Genomic DNA, 24,387 nt, shown 5'->3' with positions numbered 1-24,387 from the left:
TTATTTTATATACGTACGGGCAAAAAATAAAAAAAAACAAATTAAAACCGACTTCAAAAAAATAAATTTGCACTAAAAAGTAAGAAATAATTTGTTCTCTTATTTAAAGGGGTAGACACGTCACGTGACCTGGCCGATTCGGCAGGTCGGTATTGCAGCAATTTTTCCTACACAGAAATGGTAATACCGATAGATCGACGATTACCCGGTGAACGCGAGAGGGAGCTGTTTGCTATTTCTGTATTCTATTCTGAATAAGGAAAGAAGTTCTCAGCTGTTCCGTTATACTTATAAAAATTTAAACGGAAAGTCGGCTGGTACTGTAAACGTAGAAAATTCATTGTACATTTCAATTACTTGAAATGTGCTTATGCTACAATATTCTACGTTAGCAGTAAGGAATTCTAAGTGAAAAGGGAAAATAGATGAGGGAATGTCCCCAGAAAATGAAATTTGTTAGGTTAGACATTTTTTTATTAGCAAAGCACCGAAACAGAACATGAAATACACTTATTACACGTCCTCTGCAGAAAGCAGTTATCAACAAACATTATATATACAAAATTGTATTGAATGTTGAATTGGGCTAGTGAAAATGCGCAGACTGGATACGCGTGATTATTATGTGGTCGGCTCCTCGAAGTGACAGAAAATATAACCTAAATATATGCTATATGACAATAAATGTTTAGTGGCTATTTCAGCTTCGAAGGCATCCTCGATTCTCTCTCCGAAGACGTTACTTAGTGCCACCTCTTTCGACGGCATGTTCTCCTGTTACAAAGCCCAATTTTGTGCATTCTGAAAATTTTCGCCAGATTTTTGCCCAGGTATCAGGAGAACATGAAGCGAAAAGAGGTATTCTGAATTTCAGCTTCGAAGGCATCCTCGATTCTCTCTCCGAAGACGTTACTTAGTGCCACCTCTTTCGACATCATGTTCTCCTGTTACGAAGCCCAATTTTGTGCGTTCTGAAAATTTTTGCCAGATTTTGGCCCAGGTATCAGGAGAACATGAAGCGAAAAGAGGTATTCTGAATTTCAGCTTCGAAGGCATCCTCGATTCTCTCTCCGAAGACGTTACTTAGTGCCACCTCTTTCGACATCATGTTCTCCTGTTACGAAGCCCAATTTTGTGCGCTCTGAAAATTTTTGCCAGATTTTGGCCCAGGTATCAGGAGAACATGAAGCGAAAAGAGGTATTCTGAATTTCAGCTTCGAAGGCATCCTCGATTCTCTCTCCGAAGACGTTACTTAGTGCCACCTCTTTCGACGGCATGTTCTCCTGTTACGAAGCCCAATTTTGTGCATTCTGAAAATTGTCTGATATGTTTAGAATTTGCCCCAGCATGTACAACTCTGTGGGCCTCAACTTTCGTAATTCTGTGTCCAAGCAAACGGTGCTTTGCGACATTACGCGTTGTCAGAAAGGTTTATGTACAAACTGCAACGATAACTTGAAGTCTACAGAATTCACATTATTCGGTAATGAATATTTCCGTTAATCACAGAATATTGTCATTTTCTTTTTGTCGGCTCCAAAAATCGTTAATAATAATTCGATCTGAAAAGAATATTTTGCGGTGCTTGTAGGAGGTAACCAGGTGTCCGTACTTTAAATTGCACCACTAAAAGTATTTAGGTAAAATAATTTTATAAACATAATAGGTTAACTTACCGGAACAGTCATGTAATCGGAGTATACAAATTTTTTTTTTTTTATTTATTTGCAGTCTGAAGGAACAGGTCTCTTCTAGAGGTTCTGTAGATCATTATGCAATCATTTCCAATAATAAAAGTGTTTGTTTCTTGCGTGGAAGAGCCTTTAGAAGTTAAAATCGCTGGGAAAGAGGTTATTTTCACGAACACGCTAAACCTTTATTTATTCATTTATTTGCAATCGGAGACCATAGGATTCTTCTGTGAACACTAGAAATTTTTTGGCAATCAATACTGATAAGAAAATTGTTTATTTATTGCTCGAAGAAGCTTTTTGAAAATTTGACAGCGGGGTAAAACAGGATACCTAACATAGAAATTTGACGCTGCGCGCCATCTATCGGAACGTGACCAAAAGTGGCGCCCCCTATTGAAAAAAAAAAAAAAGCAACTTTGCCAGGCTGTATCTCTGTTCCAAGTGCAGATAGAACAAAATCGTAGAGGAAAATTTTGCACTGTTTAATAAACTCTATCATCCTGCGCAGTTACTTTTTTCGTAGGTGCGGCGGTACACTTGAAAACTGCATTTGAACTCATTTTTTAAATGGAACCATACAATTTTGTTTACATGAATTTAATCCTTGCGTTATTCTGCGTATAAAAAGTATAAGGTAAGATAGTCGTAAACTCAATAGCTTACGAGATATTTAATTTTATTACGAAATATGCCAAAAGTGGCGCCGCCAAACGATGAAACTTCGTACTAATATTTTTTCCTATATAAAATTAAATATCTCGTAAGCTATTGAGTTTTCGACTATCTTACCTTATACTTTTTATACGCAGAATAACGCAAGGAATAAATTCATGTAAACAAAATTGTATGGTTCCATTTAAAAAATGAGTTCAAATGCAGTTTTCAAGTGTACCGCCGCACCTACGAAAAAAGTAACTGCGCAGGATGATAGAGTTTATTAAACAGTGCAAAATTTTCCTCTACGATTTTGTTCTATCTGCACTTGGAACAGAGATACAGCCTGGCAAAGTTGATTTTTTTTTTTTTTCAATAGGGGGCGCCACTTTTGGTCACGTTCCGATAGATGGCGCGCAGCGCCATTTTCTCGGATTGGGTGTTCTGTTTTATCCTACTGTTAAATTTTCAAAAAACTTCTTCGAGCAATAAATAAACAATTTTATTTTGCAAATTAATTGCATAATAATCTATAAAGCCCCCAAAAGATGCCCACGCCCTCAGATCGTAAATAAATAAATGTACCAACCTTTTGCGTGTTCGAGAACATAACCTTTCTTTCAGCGAATCGAACTACCGATGCGGTGCTAACTAAACGGGAAAACTTCAGCCAAACAAAGACGGCTTGGTCCCCCTGATGCGATGTAACTAATCTCACATACTGTAACTAGAGCGATTATTAATCGTGTATATTTCTGCTTTACAGGTAAGGAATTTTTACATAGAAGACGTTAAACCGGCTGCATTTTCGACTGATACTGCTTCAGCCGACCCCAGACCTAACCCAGACCTTTTTTTTTTTTTCTACGTGGAGAAGTCCCTAACGGATACCCCTAACCCTCCCCTAACCCAGACCTAACCCAGTTACACTTGTAACATTTCATTGTATTGCATTTTACTTATTTGAATAAATTGCAGCTAAGTGGTAAAAGAGTTTTTTTATTTAACGAGCTCTACTTACTCCTTCCTATTCCAAATCCCATATAAAAGACATGCTAAAAAGAACACCTAAAAAGATCCTTCCACGCAGAGTGGTTTTAAAAATCTTCGCATTAAAGCACTACTTTAAATATGCCATTCACTACTCTCAAACTCTATCGACTTTCGCTCAAGGCTTCTACTTCTCTCCGAAGACGTTACTTAGTGCCACCTCTTTCGACATCATGTTCTCCTGTTACGAAGCCCTATTTTGTGCGTTCTGAAAATTTTTGCCAGATTTTGGCCCAGGTATCAGGAGAACATGAAGCGAAAAGAGGTATTCTGAATTTCAGCTTCGAAGGCATCCTCGATTGTCTCTGCGAAGACGTTACTTAGTGCCACCTCTTTCGACATCATGTTCTCCTGTTACAAAGCCCAATTTTGTGCATTCTGGAAATTTTTGCCAGATTTTGGCCCAGGTATCAGGAGAACATGAAGCGGAGAGAGGTATTCTGAATTTCAGCTTCGAAGGCATCCTCGATTCTCTCTCTCCGAAGACGTTACTTAGTGCCACCTCTTTCGACATCATGTTCTCCTGTTACAAAGCCCAATTTTGTGCATTCTGAAAATTTTCGCCAGATTTTTGCCCAGGTATCAGGAGAACATGAAGCGAAAAGAGGTATTCTGAATTTCAGCTTCGAAGGCATCCTCGATTCTCTCTCCGAAGACGTTACTTAGTGCCACCTCTTTCGACATCATGTTCTCCTGTTACGAAGCCCAATTTTGTGCGTTCTGAAAATTTTTGCCAGATTTTGGCCCAGGTATCAGGAGAACATGAAGCGAAAAGAGGTATTCTGAATTTCAGCTTCGAAGGCATCCTCGATTCTCTCTCCGAAGACGTTACTTAGTGCCACCTCTTTCGACATCATGTTCTCCTGTTACGAAGCCCAATTTTGTGCGCTCTGAAAATTTTTGCCAGATTTTGGCCCAGGTATCAGGAGAACATGAAGCGAAAAGAGGTATTCTGAATTTCAGCTTCGAAGGCATCCTCGATTCTCTCTCCGAAGACGTTACTTAGTGCCACCTCTTTCGACGGCATGTTCTCCTGTTACGAAGCCCAATTTTGTGCATTCTGAAAATTGTCTGATATGTTTAGAATTTGCCCCAGCATGTACAACTCTGTGGGCCTCAACTTTCGTAATTCTGTGTCCAAGCAAACGGTGCTTTGCGACATTACGCGTTGTCAGAAAGGTTTATGTACAAACTGCAACGATAACTTGAAGTCTACAGAATTCACATTATTCGGTAATGAATATTTCCGTTAATCACAGAATATTGTCATTTTCTTTTTGTCGGCTCCAAAAATCGTTAATAATAATTCGATCTGAAAAGAATATTTTGCGGTGCTTGTAGGAGGTAACCAGGTGTCCGTACTTTAAATTGCACCACTAAAAGTATTTAGGTAAAATAATTTTATAAACATAATAGGTTAACTTACCGGAACAGTCATGTAATCGGAGTATACAAATTTTTTTTTTTTTATTTATTTGCAGTCTGAAGGAACAGGTCTCTTCTAGAGGTTCTGTAGATCATTATGCAATCATTTCCAATAATAAAAGTGTTTGTTTCTTGCGTGGAAGAGCCTTTAGAAGTTAAAATCGCTGGGAAAGAGGTTATTTTCACGAACACGCTAAACCTTTATTTATTCATTTATTTGCAATCGGAGACCATAGGATTCTTCTGTGAACACTAGAAATTTTTTGGCAATCAATACTGATAAGAAAATTGTTTATTTATTGCTCGAAGAAGCTTTTTGAAAATTTGACAGCGGGGTAAAACAGGATACCTAACATAGAAATTTGACGCTGCGCGCCATCTATCGGAACGTGACCAAAAGTGGCGCCCCCTATTGAAAAAAAAAAAAGCAACTTTGCCAGGCTGTATCTCTGTTCCAAGTGCAGATAGAACAAAATCGTAGAGGAAAATTTTGCACTGTTTAATAAACTCTATCATCCTGCGCAGTTACTTTTTTCGTAGGTGCGGCGGTACACTTGAAAACTGCATTTGAACTCATTTTTTAAATGGAACCATACAATTTTGTTTACATGAATTTAATCCTTGCGTTATTCTGCGTATAAAAAGTATAAGGTAAGATAGTCGTAAACTCAATAGCTTACGAGATATTTAATTTTATTACGAAATATGCCAAAAGTGGCGCCGCCAAACGATGAAACTTCGTACTAATATTTTTTCCTATATAAAATTAAATATCTCGTAAGCTATTGAGTTTTCGACTATCTTACCTTATACTTTTTATACGCAGAATAACGCAAGGAATAAATTCATGTAAACAAAATTGTATGGTTCCATTTAAAAAATGAGTTCAAATGCAGTTTTCAAGTGTACCGCCGCACCTACGAAAAAAGTAACTGCGCAGGATGATAGAGTTTATTAAACAGTGCAAAATTTTCCTCTACGATTTTGTTCTATCTGCACTTGGAACAGAGATACAGCCTGGCAAAGTTGATTTTTTTTTTTTTTCAATAGGGGGCGCCACTTTTGGTCACGTTCCGATAGATGGCGCGCAGCGCCATTTTCTCGGATTGGGTGTTCTGTTTTATCCTACTGTTAAATTTTCAAAAAACTTCTTCGAGCAATAAATAAACAATTTTATTTTGCAAATTAATTGCATAATAATCTATAAAGCCCCCAAAAGATGCCCACGCCCTCAGATCGTAAATAAATAAATGTACCAACCTTTTGCGTGTTCGAGAACATAACCTTTCTTTCAGCGAATCGAACTACCGATGCGGTGCTAACTAAACGGGAAAACTTCAGCCAAACAAAGACGGCTTGGTCCCCCTGATGCGATGTAACTAATCTCACATACTGTAACTAGAGCGATTATTAATCGTGTATATTTCTGCTTTACAGGTAAGGAATTTTTACATAGAAGACGTTAAACCGGCTGCATTTTCGACTGATACTGCTTCAGCCGACCCCAGACCTAACCCAGACCTTTTTTTTTTTTTTCTACGTGGAGAAGTCCCTAACGGATACCCCTAACCCTCCCCTAACCCAGACCTAACCCAGTTACACTTGTAACATTTCATTGTATTGCATTTTACTTATTTGAATAAATTGCAGCTAAGTGGTAAAAGAGTTTTTTTATTTAACGAGCTCTACTTACTCCTTCCTATTCCAAATCCCATATAAAAGACATGCTAAAAAGAACACCTAAAAAGATCCTTCCACGCAGAGTGGTTTTAAAAATCTTCGCATTAAAGCACTACTTTAAATATGCCATTCACTACTCTCAAACTCTATCGACTTTCGCTCAAGGCTTCTACTTCTCTCCGAAGACGTTACTTAGTGCCACCTCTTTCGACATCATGTTCTCCTGTTACGAAGCCCTATTTTGTGCGTTCTGAAAATTTTTGCCAGATTTTGGCCCAGGTATCAGGAGAACATGAAGCGAAAAGAGGTATTCTGAATTTCAGCTTCGAAGGCATCCTCGATTGTCTCTGCGAAGACGTTACTTAGTGCCACCTCTTTCGACATCATGTTCTCCTGTTACAAAGCCCAATTTTGTGCATTCTGGAAATTTTTGCCAGATTTTGGCCCAGGTATCAGGAGAACATGAAGCGGAGAGAGGTATTCTGAATTTCAGCTTCGAAGGCATCCTCGATTCTCTCTCTCCGAAGACGTTACTTAGTGCCACCTCTTTCGACATCATGTTCTCCTGTTACAAAGCCCAATTTTGTGCATTCTGAAAATTTTCGCCAGATTTTTGCCCAGGTATCAGGAGAACATGAAGCGAAAAGAGGTATTCTGAATTTCAGCTTCGAAGGCATCCTCGATTCTCTCTCCGAAGACGTTACTTAGTGCCACCTCTTTCGACATCATGTTCTCCTGTTACGAAGCCCAATTTTGTGCGTTCTGAAAATTTTTGCCAGATTTTGGCCCAGGTATCAGGAGAACATGAAGCGAACAGAGGTATTCTGAATTTCAGCTTCGAAGGCATCCTCGATTCTCTCTCCGAAGACGTTACTTAGTGCCACCTCTTTCGACATCATGTTCTCCTGTTACGAAGCCCAATTTTGGGCATTCTGAAAATTTTTGCCAGATTTTGGCCCAGTTATCAGGAGAACATGAAGCGAAAAGAGGTATTCTGAATTTCAGCTTCGAAGGCATCCTCGATTCTCTCTCCGAAGACGTTACTTAGTGCCACCTCTTTCGACATCATGTTCTCCTGTTACGAAGCCCAATTTTGTGCATTCTGAAAATTTTTGCCAGATTTTGGCCCAGGCATCAGGAGAACATGAAGCGAAAAGAGGTATTCTGAATTTCAGTTTCAAAGGCGTCACCTTTAAAGTTGCGAATCGAAGCTGCAAAGGTTTGGAATTTGGATAGGAATATGTAAAAGGTATTTCTAAATAATAATACAGTTCTTTTCAAGTTTTTCCCACTTTATTTGCAGAAAAGGCTTTTACAGTGTTACAATAAATTAATATAAGTATGTAGAAATGAATGCTGATTAATATTGTATTATTAGTAAGTATAAAATATATAATTTCACTTCATTTTATGTATAAAATCACTATCAGCTTTCCATCATTTGTCTCACTTAAAGTTCCTCAATCCTGTCTACCGAGAAATGTTCCCAAGGTTAATCTGTAACAAGAAGAAAATATTTTTAGCAATCTGATTTGTCTATTATAGAAAATACAACAAATAGATTTGTCTATTATAGAAAATACAACTAATTTCAGGCAAAACATATAAAGAATATAATTATCTTCCTAATTTAAGACAATTCCCCTTTATTTCATGTAAAATACATCTCAACGCTGTACAATTCTACTAACATATCAGTAAAGTACATAGGAAATATATAATATATTAGTAACTTGAAAAATATTTTTAGTAACTTGACTTGTCTATTATTGAACATGGGAGAAACGTTACAACATAGTTACAAAATAGTCTTGGAAAAATGTAACAATAAATAAAAAAAATTTAAAGTGTTCCTATATCTACCGCGAATTACTTTTTTATTCCTGTTACTTTAAAAATTAAATTTATATAATATCATTCAGTATAGTATGTCCTCCTCTGTACTTGGTTACAATAGCATGTCCAACTTCAAAGCATTATTGTCGAGTTATTATTATATTTTTGCAGATTCTAACTGATACTACTAATTACATACTTTCAGTGATACCTATATTACAATAATGCAAAAAGTATTTATGTAATTATAAAGTACCATTGAATGTTTGAACCTGTTTTTCTCAAAAACCCTAAAAGTGGACATACAATATGTGTGCACTGATTGTAAGCCATCGATGTACAATAGGAAATTTTTTTTTAATGTAGGTTAGTCCGTTGTTGTTCTAACTGCCTGAATTACTATGACATAAATACGACAGCGATTTCAAGTGATGTATATGTAACGATAAAAGCGTTAATTTAGTAAATGTATACAATTCCCGGCAGTTCCTATGTCAATGTATGCCTAAAATGAATATAACCTAACCTACAATCGTCTGAAAATGCATACATTGACTCCATCATGCTTTTATTGTGGCTCGTATATCCAGCTATCGCTTCAGTTTTGCTATGAATCCACGTTGGCAGTTCTCCCGAGTAGGCGCCATCTCGTATCTACTACCTCAACTAAATTTGTCACGTGACTTGCTATGTATTATCGCCAATATGGCGGAACTCTGATTTGGGAATGTAGTCACGATTTTTCGTTTTTCGTTCTTATATGAGTAGATTTTGGCCTGGGAGAGGTCTCATTCGAAAGAAGAAGATTCAATGCGGAGTGCTCTGCTCACCGTTTGAGTCACAAAACTCTTTTAGTGACCTAAAAATGCTTGGATTCTGCGGGTATATTTTGTCGACTTTTGCTTTACTTTGGACACTGATATTATTACATATCAACACAATCTCGTTGAACCATGAGCAGAGCGCTCTGCATTGAACCTTCCTCTTTCGAATGAGACCTCGCCCAGCCCCAAATCTGCTCATATAAGGACGAAAAACGAAAAATCCCGAACCCATGTTTCGGGCCAGATTGTGTCGGTATACAGCGCGCTGCATTACCCGTGTCTACCCCCTTAATCTACGACCCTCATATTTTTACACTGTGTAAATCTGGCGCCGACTTAAAGGATTGAGAGTCGTCGATTAAATAAGGGACAAAATTATTTTTTACTTTTTAGTGCATATTTATTTTTTGCAAGTCGATTTTAATTTTTTTCTAGGTTGCAGATAAGACTAGCATAGCGAAGGACGACCCAGGAGCATCGCGAAATTCTCAGCGAGAATCTCGAACCCAGGCACTTTCCACAACAGGTCCCTCATGATAAGTGTATATGATAAGTGATTAATTATAAACCGATACGATTGCAACTGCGATAGTGGAGAATAATCGAGGGATCATACATAAAGATTAAACAGCAAAAGTGGATAAGTCGCTTAGGATCGCGACACGGTTTGTGCACTCTCTTTCTCTCTCTCACACACTCTCCCTATCTCTCTCCTTCTCACACGCCATCCCCTTCTTTCTCTAATACCTCCTCGGACACCCTGCAACCCGGCTAACACTTCAGAATTTCCTGGTCAAAATGGACACCAGACTATTTCTCCTCGGCTACAGCGTCTCGCGGTCGGTAAATTCGAGACCCTTTTATTAAAACGCTTCGTACAGCAGCGAACAAACCACGTCCCTTTAATTCCTAATAACTTACTAGTAATAACTGCCTACCCCCGAGGAGAATATTTATAAATCTCCTCGCAGGAGATAGCCAAAGGTTCGCATCACCAACTGCACTCGCTAAATTTGATTAATTATCGATGGAAGGTGAATACAAACCACCGCTGATCACTACTGAAATTGGTAACGAAGTCCCCCGGAATTGGAGCCGCCGAAGAATTCTAAATAACTAATTAATCATTGGCCAGATCTGCGAGAAGGTCATCGCTCGATTATACAACAAGATGCAACTACTAACGCGTGAATTATTTTTAGAAAATCGATAATTCACGAGTTCCCCGTGAGATTCCCATTCACCGAGGCAGGTCGGTATATGCGAGAATTATCGGCTGCGAAGAGTCGAGCTCCAACTCGGGATTGAAATATTGAATCACCCTGCTTTTCGCAATCGAGTCACGTTCGACCCAAGCATTAGAATCCCACCCTATCCAATTCAGGAATCCGACAGCCCTAATTCCAATACTGTCATTAATTCGCGCGCTGCAGTGTAGCTTAGCAGCCCAACTAAATACCTCCCCTGCGAGAAACATTTCGATCGACTAAACGGCTAGAATAATTACAAGGAAGAGGACGGAGCGTGTCAGCGGGCCACGCGTGTAGCATAAAATTCGCGGCGCGGCGTGCAAGCGCCTCTACCATCTGCACGCAGAATTAACAGTCATGTCGTTCGACGTATTCGCTGGATTAATGTTCTCTCGCAAGGAACATGTAAATAAACCGTTGCTGGTTAGCTGACCAGTTCGTGCGACCACTCGTACGAGACCCGCAATATGTGTGTAGCTACATGCACGGCTGTTTATCCGAGGATTCAAAGGTGGGTGCACAGAAGCTCGCGGAGACGCAGCGTAGCAGACGGAACATACGTATCCCACGTCCGCTTATTATTCCCCACCGATGGGCAAGATTCTCCCGCTGGTAGCCGCTGGCCACACTCACGTCACTTACACAACCTCCGCCCGAGATCTCCACATCTTCCGCCTCGGTTCCTCTTCCCTCGCGCGACCTTCGGCCTCCTGCCGCTTCGCAGGGTCGCCTCCGCTCTTCACGTGACAGTTCTCACCGATCGCGAGGCCCCACGATGAAGCTCCAAACCCTCGGGGCCGTCGCCTCGACGTATCGCGAAGCTACTTGTTTGCGCTGCCCAAGGATCGAGGCTCGCGATAATATATATTATCTAATAGGAACTTTCCAGTAACGTAATGTTTGCGCAGCAGCTTCTCGAGAATCTTTTACCCTCGCTTACAGACTCCGTTCTAAAGCTTCGAAATCTTTTGCAGATGAACCTTCCGCTGTATGGAACTCTTGGAGTTGCGGCAGCTCTGCTCGTGTATCTGGTTGGAATTGAAACGATCGTTAAACTGCTTCTTTGCCTCGTCGTCGTCATCCTGGGGTACGGTCCAGCTGAAGGCTATCGAACGCTATTTTCTGCCCTCCTACGTTTATTTTATTTGGTGTTTTCCTTGCAGAACAATCACGGGTGTATATAGAATGTATGGAGCGAATCTCGACGATGCCATTAGATCTGAAAGGGAAGACTTAAATAAGAAGACTGAGAGATTTCGGCAGGTAAACGGATCTACGGTCTTCTGTCTATCGGCCCGGCTTAATCGTGGGCTTATTCTGTTCGCAGTATGTCCTAGATCTGTCCAAGCAGAAACTGAGCTTTACTTTAGATAGAAGAATCACTGGTAGCCGTATTATTGACGAGTCACTGCAAGTACATACTCGATTTAAGACTTTCACTACTTTTATGTACCCTCGCGTGTGTTGGTTAAAGGTAACTTAGCAATTTCCGACTTCCTTTGTATAGGAGATATTAGATTTCGTTGTCAGGGATTACGTGGAGCCATGGTACAGCGTAATTACGGACGACGAGGAGTTCGTGTACTCCGTGCGGGACACTGCCCAGAAGATAGCTATCAACATCGCGAATCGGTACGTAGGATCGACGCGAAGAGACGTCGGGTTTTTTAAAATCATCGTTTCCGCAGCGTGAAGGGCGTGGACTGGATACCGTACTTGACGACGCGCCTCGTGGACGACGCAGCCTCTCACGTGAGGCTGTACCGCCAGGCGAGGGCGAAGATAAAGCAGCTCCGATCGAAGAAACCGCAGAAAGGTAGCGCGAGCTCGAGCACGTCGAGCGGGACCCCGAAGAGGACTCCCACTCACCGGCGGAATAAAAGCGAGACCGATGTGTCGTGGTATTCCCAGTCGAAATTCTACATTCCTAATCTGTCGTCCCTCACCGAGCCCATCGAGAGCAATGAGGAGAAGGAGGAGGAGACGCTGGAGAAGATATTCTTCGACCTGGAGGTGCAGATGGAGAACAATCTGATCTGCAGGGACCTGGTGTGCACCAACAGCACGCAGGAGCTTGATTTTCTAGGCGAGATATCGGAAATCTTGCTGTACTTGGTACTACCAAAGGGAGACTTCGATTGTCTTACTGTGAGATTTATACTAAGGGAGCTGCTAGTGAACGTGATAATTAGACCATTGTTCGATTTATTCTCCGACCCTGATTATATTAATCAGGCGTGTATATGGCTGGTAAGTGGAGGAACTACCAGGGCCGGCGCGAACTTTTTAGGGGAGGTTGCGAAATTTTGCTGGGCCCAAGAATATGTTTTTCTAAATTTTATAATAATACATATCTATGCATAGGGACACGGAAAATTTAGGTTCAGCTTCTTGTGGATCGCGGGGCCTTAGAAATTTTATTATAGTAGATATCTATGCATAGGGCCCCGCAAAATTTACAGTGAGCTTCTCGCGGGCCTTGTAAAGCGCTGAACCCGCCTCTCGCCGGCCCTGGTAACTTTGTAACTACTTGTTAGACGGCTAAACGCTGCAGGGATTTACCGCGGAGCTTTGTTTCAGTGCACTAAAGAGTCCGGTTTACCGAGCGACATGTTTCTGACGGTGATCCGAGTGACGGATAGCTTAGACGAATTAACAGCGACGAGAAATATAGTTTCTAAAGAAATAGCTCACTTACGATCTAAGGATTCAGGCGGGGAGGACGACTTGTCCGTGAAGCAGCAGCTCAACAGTCTTCTCTACGTGAAGAAGATCCTGGAGACCAGGATCATCGGGATGCAGGAAGGTTTGGAATCAGAGACCGACGGGATTGGTGCTCAACCTGACTGGAACAGGCTGCTGATACCGGGCCAGAAGCTAGTGAATTTACCACTGGACGAGTTGCTCAAGAACAACATCGCTCTGAGTTACTTCATCGACTACATGACCTCTATAAACGCGGAAACGTACTTGTACTTTTACTTAAACATATACGGCTGGAGGGTGTCAGCCGAGCAGCAGATATCCAACATAGAGCTGCAGAAGATCCACGCGGCGCAAGCAGGCTCCAGTATCCCCAGCGCGAGGCGCAGAAATACTGACCTGGAGAATTTAAAAGAAGCAGCTACGAAGATTTATCAGCAGTACCTCAGCGACAAAGCCTCGCCGAAGCTGCAATTAGACGACGCTTTGGTGAGGGCTTTGTTAACCAGGATAAGGAACGAGTCGGTGACGGAGACGTGGTTCGACGACCTTCGGGCCTGCTGCTACGAGAAATTACAGACAGAGGATCGGTTCTTACCCGGCTTCAAGAGGTCCGTCGCGTACGTCAAGCTTCTGGCCGAGCTGGACCTGCTGAAGGACCCAGCCTCAGAGGAAGACTCCAAGTCTCTCGACAGCATCAGTCTGTCCAGCACGAACAACGAGCTGGAGACCCTGGACGAGATGTCCGAGATTTACAGGCCGGAGGAGAAGACTGCCGAGTTGAAAGACAGCAAAGTGAAGTCCACCTCGTCGACCAGCTTGGCGAGCATCGCTGAACCGAGCGAGGCGAGGTCGGTCGACGAGACCGACTCAGAAGTGAACGTTAGAACCCTGAAGAGCATGAGGAAGGTCGCCAGCATGGATACCGAGCACATACCCGAAGGCAAGGACATCTCGTTTTACTTGGAGTCGAACGCGGATCAGTTCGTGAAGCTGGACGAGAATACCTACGACCGGAACGCCATCAAGAAGCTGCAGCAGGGTCGCTTCGAGATCGCTGCGAAGATCATAGAAACCGGGATCGTGAACGACCGCGGGAAGACCTATGGCATATACGCGGTGGCCGTGACGAAGAACTACGACTCGGGGTACCAGGAGAAGTGGCACATTTATAGGAGGTACTCCGATTTCCATGATTTGTATCAGAAGATAAAGGAGAAGTACTACGACCTGGCGAAGATACCCTTCCCGGCGAAGAAGGCTTTTCACAATATGGAGAGGACGGTTCTGGAGAGGAGGATGTTGATGCTGAACGCCTGGCTGCATCAGCTGACGAAACCGGCGGTGGTGGACGGCCACATGGGTTTGCAGAACTTGCTGTTGAACTTCTTGGAGCAGGGGGATTATGATAAGGGAGTTACTGGAGGGCAGATATCGAGGACGGTAAGTGCGGAGCAGCGGTGGAAGGCACCAATCGCTATCCGATTATAACGAATGCCTGTGGGAGGATTAAGTAAGGTTTCTAGTGTTTGATTCAATACAGATAGACACTCTGATAAATCCCTTGAAGACGTCTATGAAGACTGTGACGCAGGCTGTCAAAACTATGCCTGATAACATGCTGAACACCGTGGACGGTGTTATGGACAATATAAGCAAGTTCTTTGGTAACCCGAAGAAACCTAATGCCTTCTATGAAAACACTAAGGTTGGCGCTGGTCTGGATGTAGAGGTACCGATTTATTTTCTTCTGCTTTAAGGGGACATTCCTATCAAAATTTTCAGAAAAGCGATTTTTTTTCATACATCTATAGTATCTGAAGAATCTTAATGTATAAAGCAGATAGCTTTTATATGTTTGGGTGTTTGTCTGTCACCTAAAAATTTTCAAACGATAAACTCTGGGATCACGAAATCAGTCTCAGCTGATTATGCCTGACTAATCCAGATGAATATAAACATTTTCAAAAAAATAAAATTTTTATAAAATCAGAATCTAAATTTTAAGCGAAGCCGAGTAGTAAAGCTAATACTCTGTAAATGTATGACGCCATTATTAATTTGCAAACTTCAGACCGACGACAATATACCGCTGCGTATAATGCTGCTGCTGATGGACGAGATCTTCGACTTGAAGGTTCGAAACCAGTGGCTGAGGCGTCGGATCATCACTCTATTACGGCAAATCATCCGTACAATGTTTGGGGACATAGTGAACAGGCGGATAGTAGAATACGTGTCGGTGCTAACCAGCCCGGCGAAAGTCGCTGGGTACCTAAAGATGTTCAAGTGAGTATACAAGCTGCAGCCACGGGGCCCACAGCGTTAATTACCGAGCACTTGCATTGCCTCGCAGAAATAGCTTCTGGCCCAACGGCGTTAAGGCGGAGAGGAAGCCGCCGCGCGACCCGGAGATGAAGAACAGGACGAGAGTGGCGGCCAAGGTGGCGCTGCTGTCTTGCTTGTCGGACGAGTTGAAACATATCATAGGCAGCGAGACAACCAGGCGGGGTCTCTTGAGAGTGTTCGAGCTGTTCCAGCGACCTGTGCTGAACAGGAGACTGATGTACGTGCTGCTAGAGGGGATAGTGGAGACCCTGTTCCCTCAGAACAATCTAGTGGAAATGTTTCGCAAATTGTACGCCGTCTCGCCGAGGGTGCAGCACAGGCACGCGCAGAAAGCTTAATGCTTGTTGGTTGAAGAATCTCGTTAGGCAGCCGAGGCGCGCGTTAATTTATGTTCACGAAAGCTGTAAAATACAAAGGACCTAGTGCGATCGTACGTTACCCATGCGCGGGCACTGTAAAGCTCGATGCGCTCTCGGCTACCCTTCGCAGAGCCGACATGTAAATTACTGTAGACACGCCAAGCTCCGATCGCGATGGACGCATTCTTCGACTGGGAACAAGATGAAAGTTACAGGCTTTCGCGATCTCAACGACATTTCTATGTATACACTCGGTATTAAGTAAGCGCAGTAATCCAGTGGCCAAATTAATACGATTTAATCGAGTATGTGTTACGGGGGAGGTCCCCTCTCGATATTACGCAGGGACAGCGTCACTGATCCTCGCGACTACCTCGCGGGAGCCACGCATTGAGGATTCATGCATTCCATTTGCATTTTAAGATGTACTTCACGCTCTAAAGTAATTCTCTTTTTACACATGTAGTGGTATAAATTGTCTCGCGGAACTTAAGCTATACTTAACTGGCCAGGAACGTTCGAACGTTGGTGGCATTTGCGTAGCGTCTTTATTTATTTAAATGAAATTGCTCGGAACACAGAATCTCCCGAGGGCTGTTTACGTTCGTGGGATTTAATTTATCTCCTCGTCTTCGTCGACCATGTAAAATTGTTGTAAATGTCGTGCACGATTGTACATAGTTATTTCTATCGTGTTGGAACGCCATATCTATCACGTTTACTTATTAAAGGAATTGTTTATAAGTCGAGCTGTATTCCCTCTTCCGATCCTCTCCTTTCAACCTAAGGGAGGAGTGACGCCTCGCTTCTACCACGCCGATTTTTTTTTTATAAGACTGTTGGTCATATTGGATTAAACTCTTTTGGGATTTGAGGTCGAAGAGGTTAGGGGCCGTCCTTAAATTACGTAAGGGTAATTTCGGCGAATTCTTACCCCTCTCTCCCCCAGTTTAAGAATTCGTGAGATTTGATATTCCCACCCCCTACTTACATATTATTTTTTTAGTTATTAAAATTCTTTTAAAGGTTTATATAATTCATTTAACTCGGTTTCCGGAAATTTAAACTGAAACTACTTTTCTGGAACATTAATGATAGAATTTGTATTTGAAAATTAGGTTAAAAAATATTAAGGACGACCCCTTAACACAATCCCCCAATAATTAATAAATAATAAGAAGGATCGACATAAAAAGAATTCTACAACTTTAAAGATGCTTTCATATATCCCAAAAGAGTTTAATGCATTATTAACAATAGTTTTTCACCCCAAAAATCATCAATTTCAGGGGTTATTACACGAGAACCCCCCCTTAAAGTAGGGGTGAGCAAAATCTTTTATTTAAATATAATTTCAAGTTGCGAATAAAGGTTAGAAAAATTATTCGCCACGCGTCGAATAAGGTTAACTCGGGTTGACGAACGAATATTTATTCGTTATTCAGAATTTTATTTAAATAAAAATGTTGTCCATCTCTGCTCTAAAGCACCTGAACGGAGGAAGGCTAAGGTCTAAGCACACTTACCAGTTCCAAGAAGAAGAGAACCTCTGCGCCCCTCTTCTGTCACGGAACTGATAAGTGTGTTTAGACCTTCGCGCGAATCCTAAGCCTGAACGTATTCTAGAAACTCGTGCCAGAAGAAAAGAAGGGGGCTTAACAGACGATAATTGCCCCGAATCGGTGAGATTAACCGGTGGCACCGCTGCAAGCGACGAAAACAGAGGGGTACGCGACGACGGGGAAGGGGGCGAGCCAAAACAAAGGGAGTTTATTACGGGGCGGGGAAGTGTAGTGCAGCGAGATTAGGGGAAGTGCAGGACATCAGGAGAGAAGAGGGGGCCGCGCAGCGGGTACAAGAGCATCGTCTCATCGCTGCGCGTCATACGGGGACATTTTGCCCGAGCGAAAAGAGAGGGGGGGCCCGCCGAGTGCTTCGGGCGTCCCTCGAACTCTACACGGGAGCAGATCCAGGCACTTTAAAGATTTTTCGATTGCAGCTGGCTCGAAATCGCCGGAGTGGGGCTTAAAGATATCCAACAATAAGAGCGGAGTGAATGCTTGCGAATATAAATTGAGAAGTGGCCCAATTGCCATCGTCGCGCGAAACGACGCTGGGCTTCTATCCCATTCCAATTACGGTGCTGCTAATTCCCCAAGATTCACATAAATGCTGCTGACTCCTAACCTCAGCGCGAGCGTAAGACAAATGCGTATGTAATTCGCGAGACGCGCAGTGTATTAGCGAAAAGGGACGAGAGTTAAACGGAGACGAGGCATATTGTGAAGGGGACATTCCATGCGAGCTCGGACAGATTTGGGAGTAAGTTTTCGTAGATTGCTGAAATTTGAATATGTTCTAGTCTTTAGTGATATTTAAACGTACCTCAAAGGATTTTTCAAGATTTTGAAAAATGTCGAATTTTACAGCTGTTTGAAGTTAAGTGCTAACTTTTTTTCAATACATTATAGCTGTGGAAGTAGTAAACGGATGGAGATGAGCTTTACGGTGCTTATAGAGAAGGCATTGAAGTTTTAAGAAAAAATTATTTCAGTTAAAAAAAAAAGTTTGAATTTTTTTTGTGCAATTATTTTAACCCTTTGTTGACACACCTCCTTTTTTGATCAATTTTGACATACCTGGGAATCCAAGAATTATGGGTAATCAAATATATAGCATTCCATTTAAAAAACTGAAGGTCACCCTCGTTTCAAGGAAAATATTGCGAACACCAAAAATTGAGATACCGCATTATATTGGATATAAAAAACAGTAAGAGTTTTCCTGCTTTAGTTTTTTTCAAATACTTACCACTTTCGAGTTGCTCGGTTCTATTCGGACCAGTCGAGCCGGTGCTGGGCGACGCAGCGTCAACTATCGGCAATTTATACAGGGCCAATTTTAAAATATCCATATTTTTGAAAATTTGTCCATCAAAGTAAAGGATAGAACTATATTCCCTTTTTTTTAGATTTTTAAAATCGCACCCGAAGTTAAAAACCTGCATTTGTTTAAAACAATTGCACAAAAATGGTTAAATTTTTTTTAAACCTAAATTAATTTTCCTTAAAACTTCAACGCCTTCTCTATAAGCCCCGTAAAGCTCATCTCCATCCGTTTACTACTTCCACACCTATAATACATTGAAAAAAAATTAGCACTTAACTCGAAACAGCTGTAAAATCGACATTTTTCAAAATTTCGAAAACTCCTTTGAGATACGTTCAAATATCACTAAACCCTACAACGTGTTCATATTTCATCAATCTTCGAAAGCTTACTCCGCAGTCTGTCCGAGTTCGCATGGGGAATGTCCCGAAGGAAAGAATTGGGTACCGGGTGGTGGGAGCTGCAGCGTTCGGGCGCGCGTTTTCAGAAAGAGGTTCGCGTCCGCTCGGCCCCCGGGCTTCCTGAAAGAAGAGGGGGATCGCGACGGCGGCGGTGAACAACTACCGAACGAACGGCGTACTAAACGAAAGAAAATCGATATGCATGATTCACGCAGAGGCACGGGGAAAGAGAGACGCGCGGCGTGGCGTGGTATGGTGTCGTGGGGAACCGTGAGCGGCGGGGTAGGGGGCACACGGTGCATGCACACAGAGAGGACAGAGCCAAGGGTTGGGCAGAGAGACGGTGAAAGGAGAGTCAGCCGCACGAGGGATGGGAGGAAGGCAGGCGGGGCTGCGGGGCGCGCGCGAAGAGAGAGGGGAAAGAGAGCGGAGAGCCACTCTTCGTCCCTTCGATTCTCTCCCTTTTGCTCGAGCCAAGGGGACGGAGAGCCGTTCTATGCGCGATGAGCGGGCACACACGTAATTCTATACAAGCGCACGAGGAGGGGTATTCTTACAATGCTACCCCCTCGGTCACTCGATCAGTCGTGTCCGAAGTCCCATGCCGTTGGAAACCATGCGCCACGATCGCTCTCCCTGTCCTCTCTCTGACGTCAAACCGATTCCCTCGGCCCGTTACGTAGCCACGCTGTGTGTGCTCCGCGCTACCCTTCAGCCCTCGGCCACGGGATTCGAACGGCACACGTTTTGCCCGCGCCGCTTCGCGTCGCGTCGCGTCGACTCGGTCCCGGGCCGACCAAGTGCGCGATCGCCGACGATCCCTGCGACGCTGCCGGCTTCCTCGATCGCCGACGCGGATCACCCAGTTCCGATGATCCAGTGCGTGCTCCCGGTGCCCGTTGTTTACAGTGCGTCGCCGGCTGCGGCGAGGCTCCGCTGGCCGTTGCGTCACGCGCGTCTCTCCCGGGATCCTCAGCGTCGCCCGGCAGGTAGAATCCTACGCGAGTTACAGTGCAGTGCTGGGTGTACACGGGGGTCTCCTTGGCCGGTCCTGCAACGCGCCATTGATCCAAGTTAATTATAGACTAGTAATTCTATGTTTACCACGGTAATTGTAGAGAGTGTAATATTGTCACCTTCCAGCGGGCAGTTGGTCTTCAGTGACCGCTGCTCCAGGTGCGTAGCGGAGGAAGGAGAGCGTGGCTGGGAAGATTTCCGTTAATAGCGTCGCTTCTTTTTCCCGGCACAGGGGGTGGCACGGGGATTTCGATGCAAGGCTAGCAAGGAGGGAGCTGCGACGCACAGCCACGCGCCTCTGCCGCGTTCCTCTTCAAGTAGGGTTCCGCTAACATCTCCCTGACTCGCGCGCTGCTAAAACTAGTTTCAGGGGAATCTTTAGGAACTCGGCGGAAGTGTTTGAAGGTGGGGAGTTCCTCTAGTGCTGGACGCTTAAGATTTTTCTCGAGTAAGAAGGAATAATGTTAAGTCAATCTCCTTGGCTGTGGAACGTGCCTCGAAGCTTAATTTATTTTTTAGTTTTTTTATATAGTTAATTTCAGGTATTAGGTGCCACCCAGCGTTAAAGGAACTCCACCTACTTTAGGCTTAAAGTTACCCGCGCTGAACAATAAGCAAACGAATTTTATTCTTCGCCCTGACGAGGCGCCGCAGTCTCCGCCTCTATTTTTCTCGACTAATTCACACCGACACCGGCTCGCGCGCGTAACGCAAGCGAATAAAACGAGAAAACGATGCCGAGCTGCGGTCAGCTGGCTCTGGTTCCGAAACAGGATACGCCTGGGACTTAAAATAAATAAACAGCAGTGCCGCGGGTCCACGGTGAGCGGATAGAAGAAGCTAGAACACGAGATCGGAGACCGATCCGCGCGTATCGATTCTAACCGTGGAGGGCAGGCCGCGATTCCGCGGCAGTCGGGCCGCGGACGGGGAGCAAATCTTTCCAGCGATTCGATCGAGGGTGAGATGCTGGCGCGGATCGATATCTCCTGCCGGAACGCGCTGGCGGAGGGTGAAACTGGCCGGGGGAACATCTGCGCGGGGAGCGATCCTAGGTCCAGCATAGCGTGTAAACAGTAGCGCTACTTCAGACGGCGCGGAGCCTATAGAAATAGGCTAATTGAGTTTAGTTTCCAAGGGAGCGAAGTGCTCTCGCTATACGCTCGCGAACTCTCAACGCGTAGCGTCTACGATTCGCGACAGAGAGCGTAGGCACGTGAAAGGCGAAGCGAGAGAACGTAAGCATGCTTTCTCGCTTTTGGAGGCGACGGGTACTTCGTCCACTCTCGGGTTCTCGCGCCTGAAGGATTCCAAGAAATGGTGGGGATAGCGACGAGCGCTCAACGCATAGGTGTAATACGCTCGTAGCGAGAGTTTCTGTACACGGGAACCTGCAGGTTTAAGGAGGAGCAACACTGACGGCCGGAAAAGTAAGCCATTTTTAAGATTTTTTTCCAGGAAAAATTCAGTTTTCATAGAAAATTTTTAGTACACTTTCTAAGAGACTATACAAAAAAATTAATAGAAAAATATGCTTTTTAATGTACTAATTAATCTACTAAATCTGCCATGCGAGTTTTCGTTGTACGTACGGATTCTTTGATCGAAAACAATTTTTTTAAATACGCTAGAAAAACTGTTCATCTTATTCGCGGATTTTCGAAACTTTTCTTTTAAAGCGCACCATTTTTACGAAAATAGTTTGTTTAAGAAATTGGTGCGTATAACGGAAACTACACTTATATAGTTTATAAAAAAAAGGAAATTTGATTTCGAACCCTCTGTTCCATAGTTACACATTCGACCAGCGCGTGTGGGGGGTCTAGAAGATTAATTAATATTAAAATATTTATGCACGTTTTTCTAATAATTTTTTTTTGTATATTCTCTTACGACGTTGTACTAAAGGCAGGTAATAAATTTTTTCTGTGGAAACTGTAAATTATTCCTGAAAAAAAATTTTAAAAACTGTTTACTTTTCCGGCCGTCACAGTGGTGTTCCCCCTTAAGGTACATTCTCACTATCCATCTGGCCGGCGGCAGACTACCGTCCGTCGAAACATTCTCTAATGGGTTATGTATGGTGACATTCACATTGTGCCGTCTACCATGTAAAACCCATTCAAGAATGTTTTGACGGACGCCTGCCGCCGGCTAGACGGATAGTGTGAATCTACCTTTAGGTGGGCTTGGAACCAACAGCACGCGGAAGTTGCTGAACGATTATATCGGGAATCGAAGGTTTTAGGATTGCAGTGTCCTCTCGTTATAGGCTCGGGCCCAGTTGCGGCTCGGCCCTGTGGGCAAAATTAGGCAGCTGACGCAAAATAGCATTTTTTAAAATAAAGTTTCAAATGAAATATTACAAGTGGTACTGTAAATGCTTCAAGCTACGAATCAGAATTCCAAGTGAGCTCATCAAAGGCTCAAAGGCTGAATTCCATTTACGCCCAAATCGCCCGTGATTTTCATTAGGTTAGGTTTTCCTAAACGCAACTTCAGGAATTTCAAAGCCGATTTTCTCGAAAATGAAGCGCTATATCAAAAAATTGTATTCCTTTTCTTCGACTTATTTACTTGTTATAAGTCGAAAAGAAAGAGTAACTTTTTTTGATATCGCGCTTCATTTTCGAGCAAATCGACTCTGAAATTCAAGGTGATTTTCATTAAGGCAGGTTCTCCTATGCGCGACTGGACGCATCGTCAAGAATTTCAAAGCCGATTTTCTCGAAAATGAAGCGCCATATCAAAAAATTGTATTCCTTTTCTTCGACTTATTTACTTGTTATAAATCAAAAAGAAAGAGTAACTTTTTTTGATATCGCGCTTCATTCTGGAGAAAATCGACTTCGAAGTTTTCAACGTTGCGTCCAGTCGCGTATAGGAAAACCTAACCTAATAAAAATCACGATCGATTTGGGCGTAAGTGGAACTCGATGATATATTAAAATTTGAGCGGAGTAATGTCCTGTTATATAATGCTGTGCTTTAATTACAACTCGCGAATGACTTACTAGATATAAATAAAATTAGCCCCTTTTTGCCTTTCTCGTTAACGCTGTCAACTGTTTCGCAACGACCCTACAACGCGAGGACACTTTACAGCACATCAGAATATTAGAGCAGGCTTGTAATACTAGAGAAACACCTGCATCTCTCCGTGAAAAAGCTTTCACGAAGCATCTGCGCGGTCTGTCTGCTTCCCAGCTGCAGTCCAGTTCATTCGAAATAACTGAAAAAATTACTGCAGATCAGCCGTCCCCTAACGACGGCCAGATAGCGATCGCGCGGTCCCTCGGAAAAGCAGAGCCAGCAATTGCCGGGAAACTAGGCCCGGGCCATCTGTCGCGGGACTGGCTCGGCCGCCGCGTCGTAGGAAACGCCGCTGGAAACACGAGTGTTTCTCTCAAGAGTGCCAGACGTATCAGAGTATCGTTTAAAGGGACTCAAAACATGATACACGCGGCCGGATTAGCTTACTGCGACTCTAAAGAGACGCGCGGAGGCGCGACTGGTTTATCCTAGTTCTTCTCGCCGCGAAGGTCGTCGCACTTCGGGGACCGTTTACGCGAGAAGAAGGTTGCAAAAGGGTATCGGGTGTCGGCGCGAAAAGTCTCCCCTCGCGTCTCCTCAGCAGTCGAAGCCAGAGGAAGAATAGTTTAGCCAGGTGTATTAAATTTTGCGCATTATTTCCATCGAAGCTGCCGCTGCTATCCAGAGGTGCGGCATCCTCTTCTAGGGGGGTCTGACGGTGATCCAGGCGGGAAGAGGCTCTGCTGCTCGTTGACGCAGAGGCGCGGACAGGAAGAGATGCGAGTCACGAGCGACAGAGAGGAAGAGGCGGTCGCAATTTGCACCTAGAGCACAGAGAGCACCGATATCTAGTATCCCATCGTATTATTACGCTCGAGGGCGTTCTCGCAAGGGGGAACGGAGGTCCAGGGATGGCTGGCTGCCCGGTAGGACGGGGCGGCGGGTAGGTGTAGGCTTACTTTGGACTCTGGTGTGGGATTACCGTACTTATATTCAAGTCTAATATTAAGTTACCATTTTGCTTTACGGCAAGTGAACAGGCTGCCTGCATATAGGAAGCCATCCGAGCGCTCCTGGGACAGTCTGGCTCGCCCGTCTGGGCCCACCTACGACACATAAAGCCTCCGGTCGCCTGCGGTGCCCCATCGCGTCCTCTCCGCGTCGCTTCTCCGAAAACCGTGCGCCCGAACTCGTCCGGACCGGGCCTCTTCCGCGCGGCCCG

At 43.7% G+C, this 24,387-nt stretch overlaps 1 protein-coding gene and 2 long non-coding RNA genes across 4 annotated transcripts; 2 read left to right on the top strand and 1 right to left on the bottom strand.

The window, feature by feature from the left end:
* Positions 1 to 297: 297 nt before the first annotated feature.
* LOC143376964 (uncharacterized) lies at positions 298 to 6,213 on the bottom strand. 2 transcript variants are annotated; one of them, XR_013087209.1, is made up of 5 exons: positions 6,085 to 6,213; positions 4,826 to 5,076; positions 2,939 to 4,711; positions 1,678 to 1,928; positions 298 to 1,563 (listed from the first exon to the last, which is right to left on the bottom strand). It is a non-coding gene; the product is annotated as an uncharacterized LOC143376964 (long non-coding RNA). The 2 variants fall into 2 exon arrangements; XR_013087208.1 differs by lacking the exon at positions 6,085 to 6,213 and having other exon boundaries at positions 4,826 to 5,200.
* Positions 6,079 to 6,485, top strand: LOC143376965 (uncharacterized). Its single transcript, XR_013087210.1, has 2 exons — positions 6,079 to 6,199; positions 6,262 to 6,485. It is a non-coding gene; the product is annotated as an uncharacterized LOC143376965 (long non-coding RNA).
* Positions 6,486 to 10,708: 4,223 nt separating this feature from the next.
* Positions 10,709 to 16,569, top strand: LOC143377355 (sorting nexin-13). Its single transcript, XM_076828537.1, has 10 exons — positions 10,709 to 10,925; positions 11,389 to 11,501; positions 11,578 to 11,677; positions 11,742 to 11,828; positions 11,922 to 12,046; positions 12,103 to 12,664; positions 12,995 to 14,560; positions 14,661 to 14,849; positions 15,192 to 15,406; positions 15,474 to 16,569. Exons 1-10 carry the CDS (start codon positions 10,896 to 10,898, stop codon positions 15,802 to 15,804), a joined length of 3,318 nt encoding a protein of 1,105 aa, XP_076684652.1. The 5' UTR covers positions 10,709 to 10,895; the 3' UTR covers positions 15,805 to 16,569.
* The last annotated feature ends 7,818 nt before the right edge of the window (positions 16,570 to 24,387 follow it).

This window comes from Andrena cerasifolii, chromosome 15, assembly GCF_050908995.1.
Source record: "Andrena cerasifolii isolate SP2316 chromosome 15, iyAndCera1_principal, whole genome shotgun sequence".
Taxonomy (NCBI): domain Eukaryota; kingdom Metazoa; phylum Arthropoda; class Insecta; order Hymenoptera; family Andrenidae; genus Andrena; species Andrena cerasifolii.
Note: the sequence above shows the minus strand (reverse complement) of the source record. Positions and strands in the feature narration are given on the sequence as shown.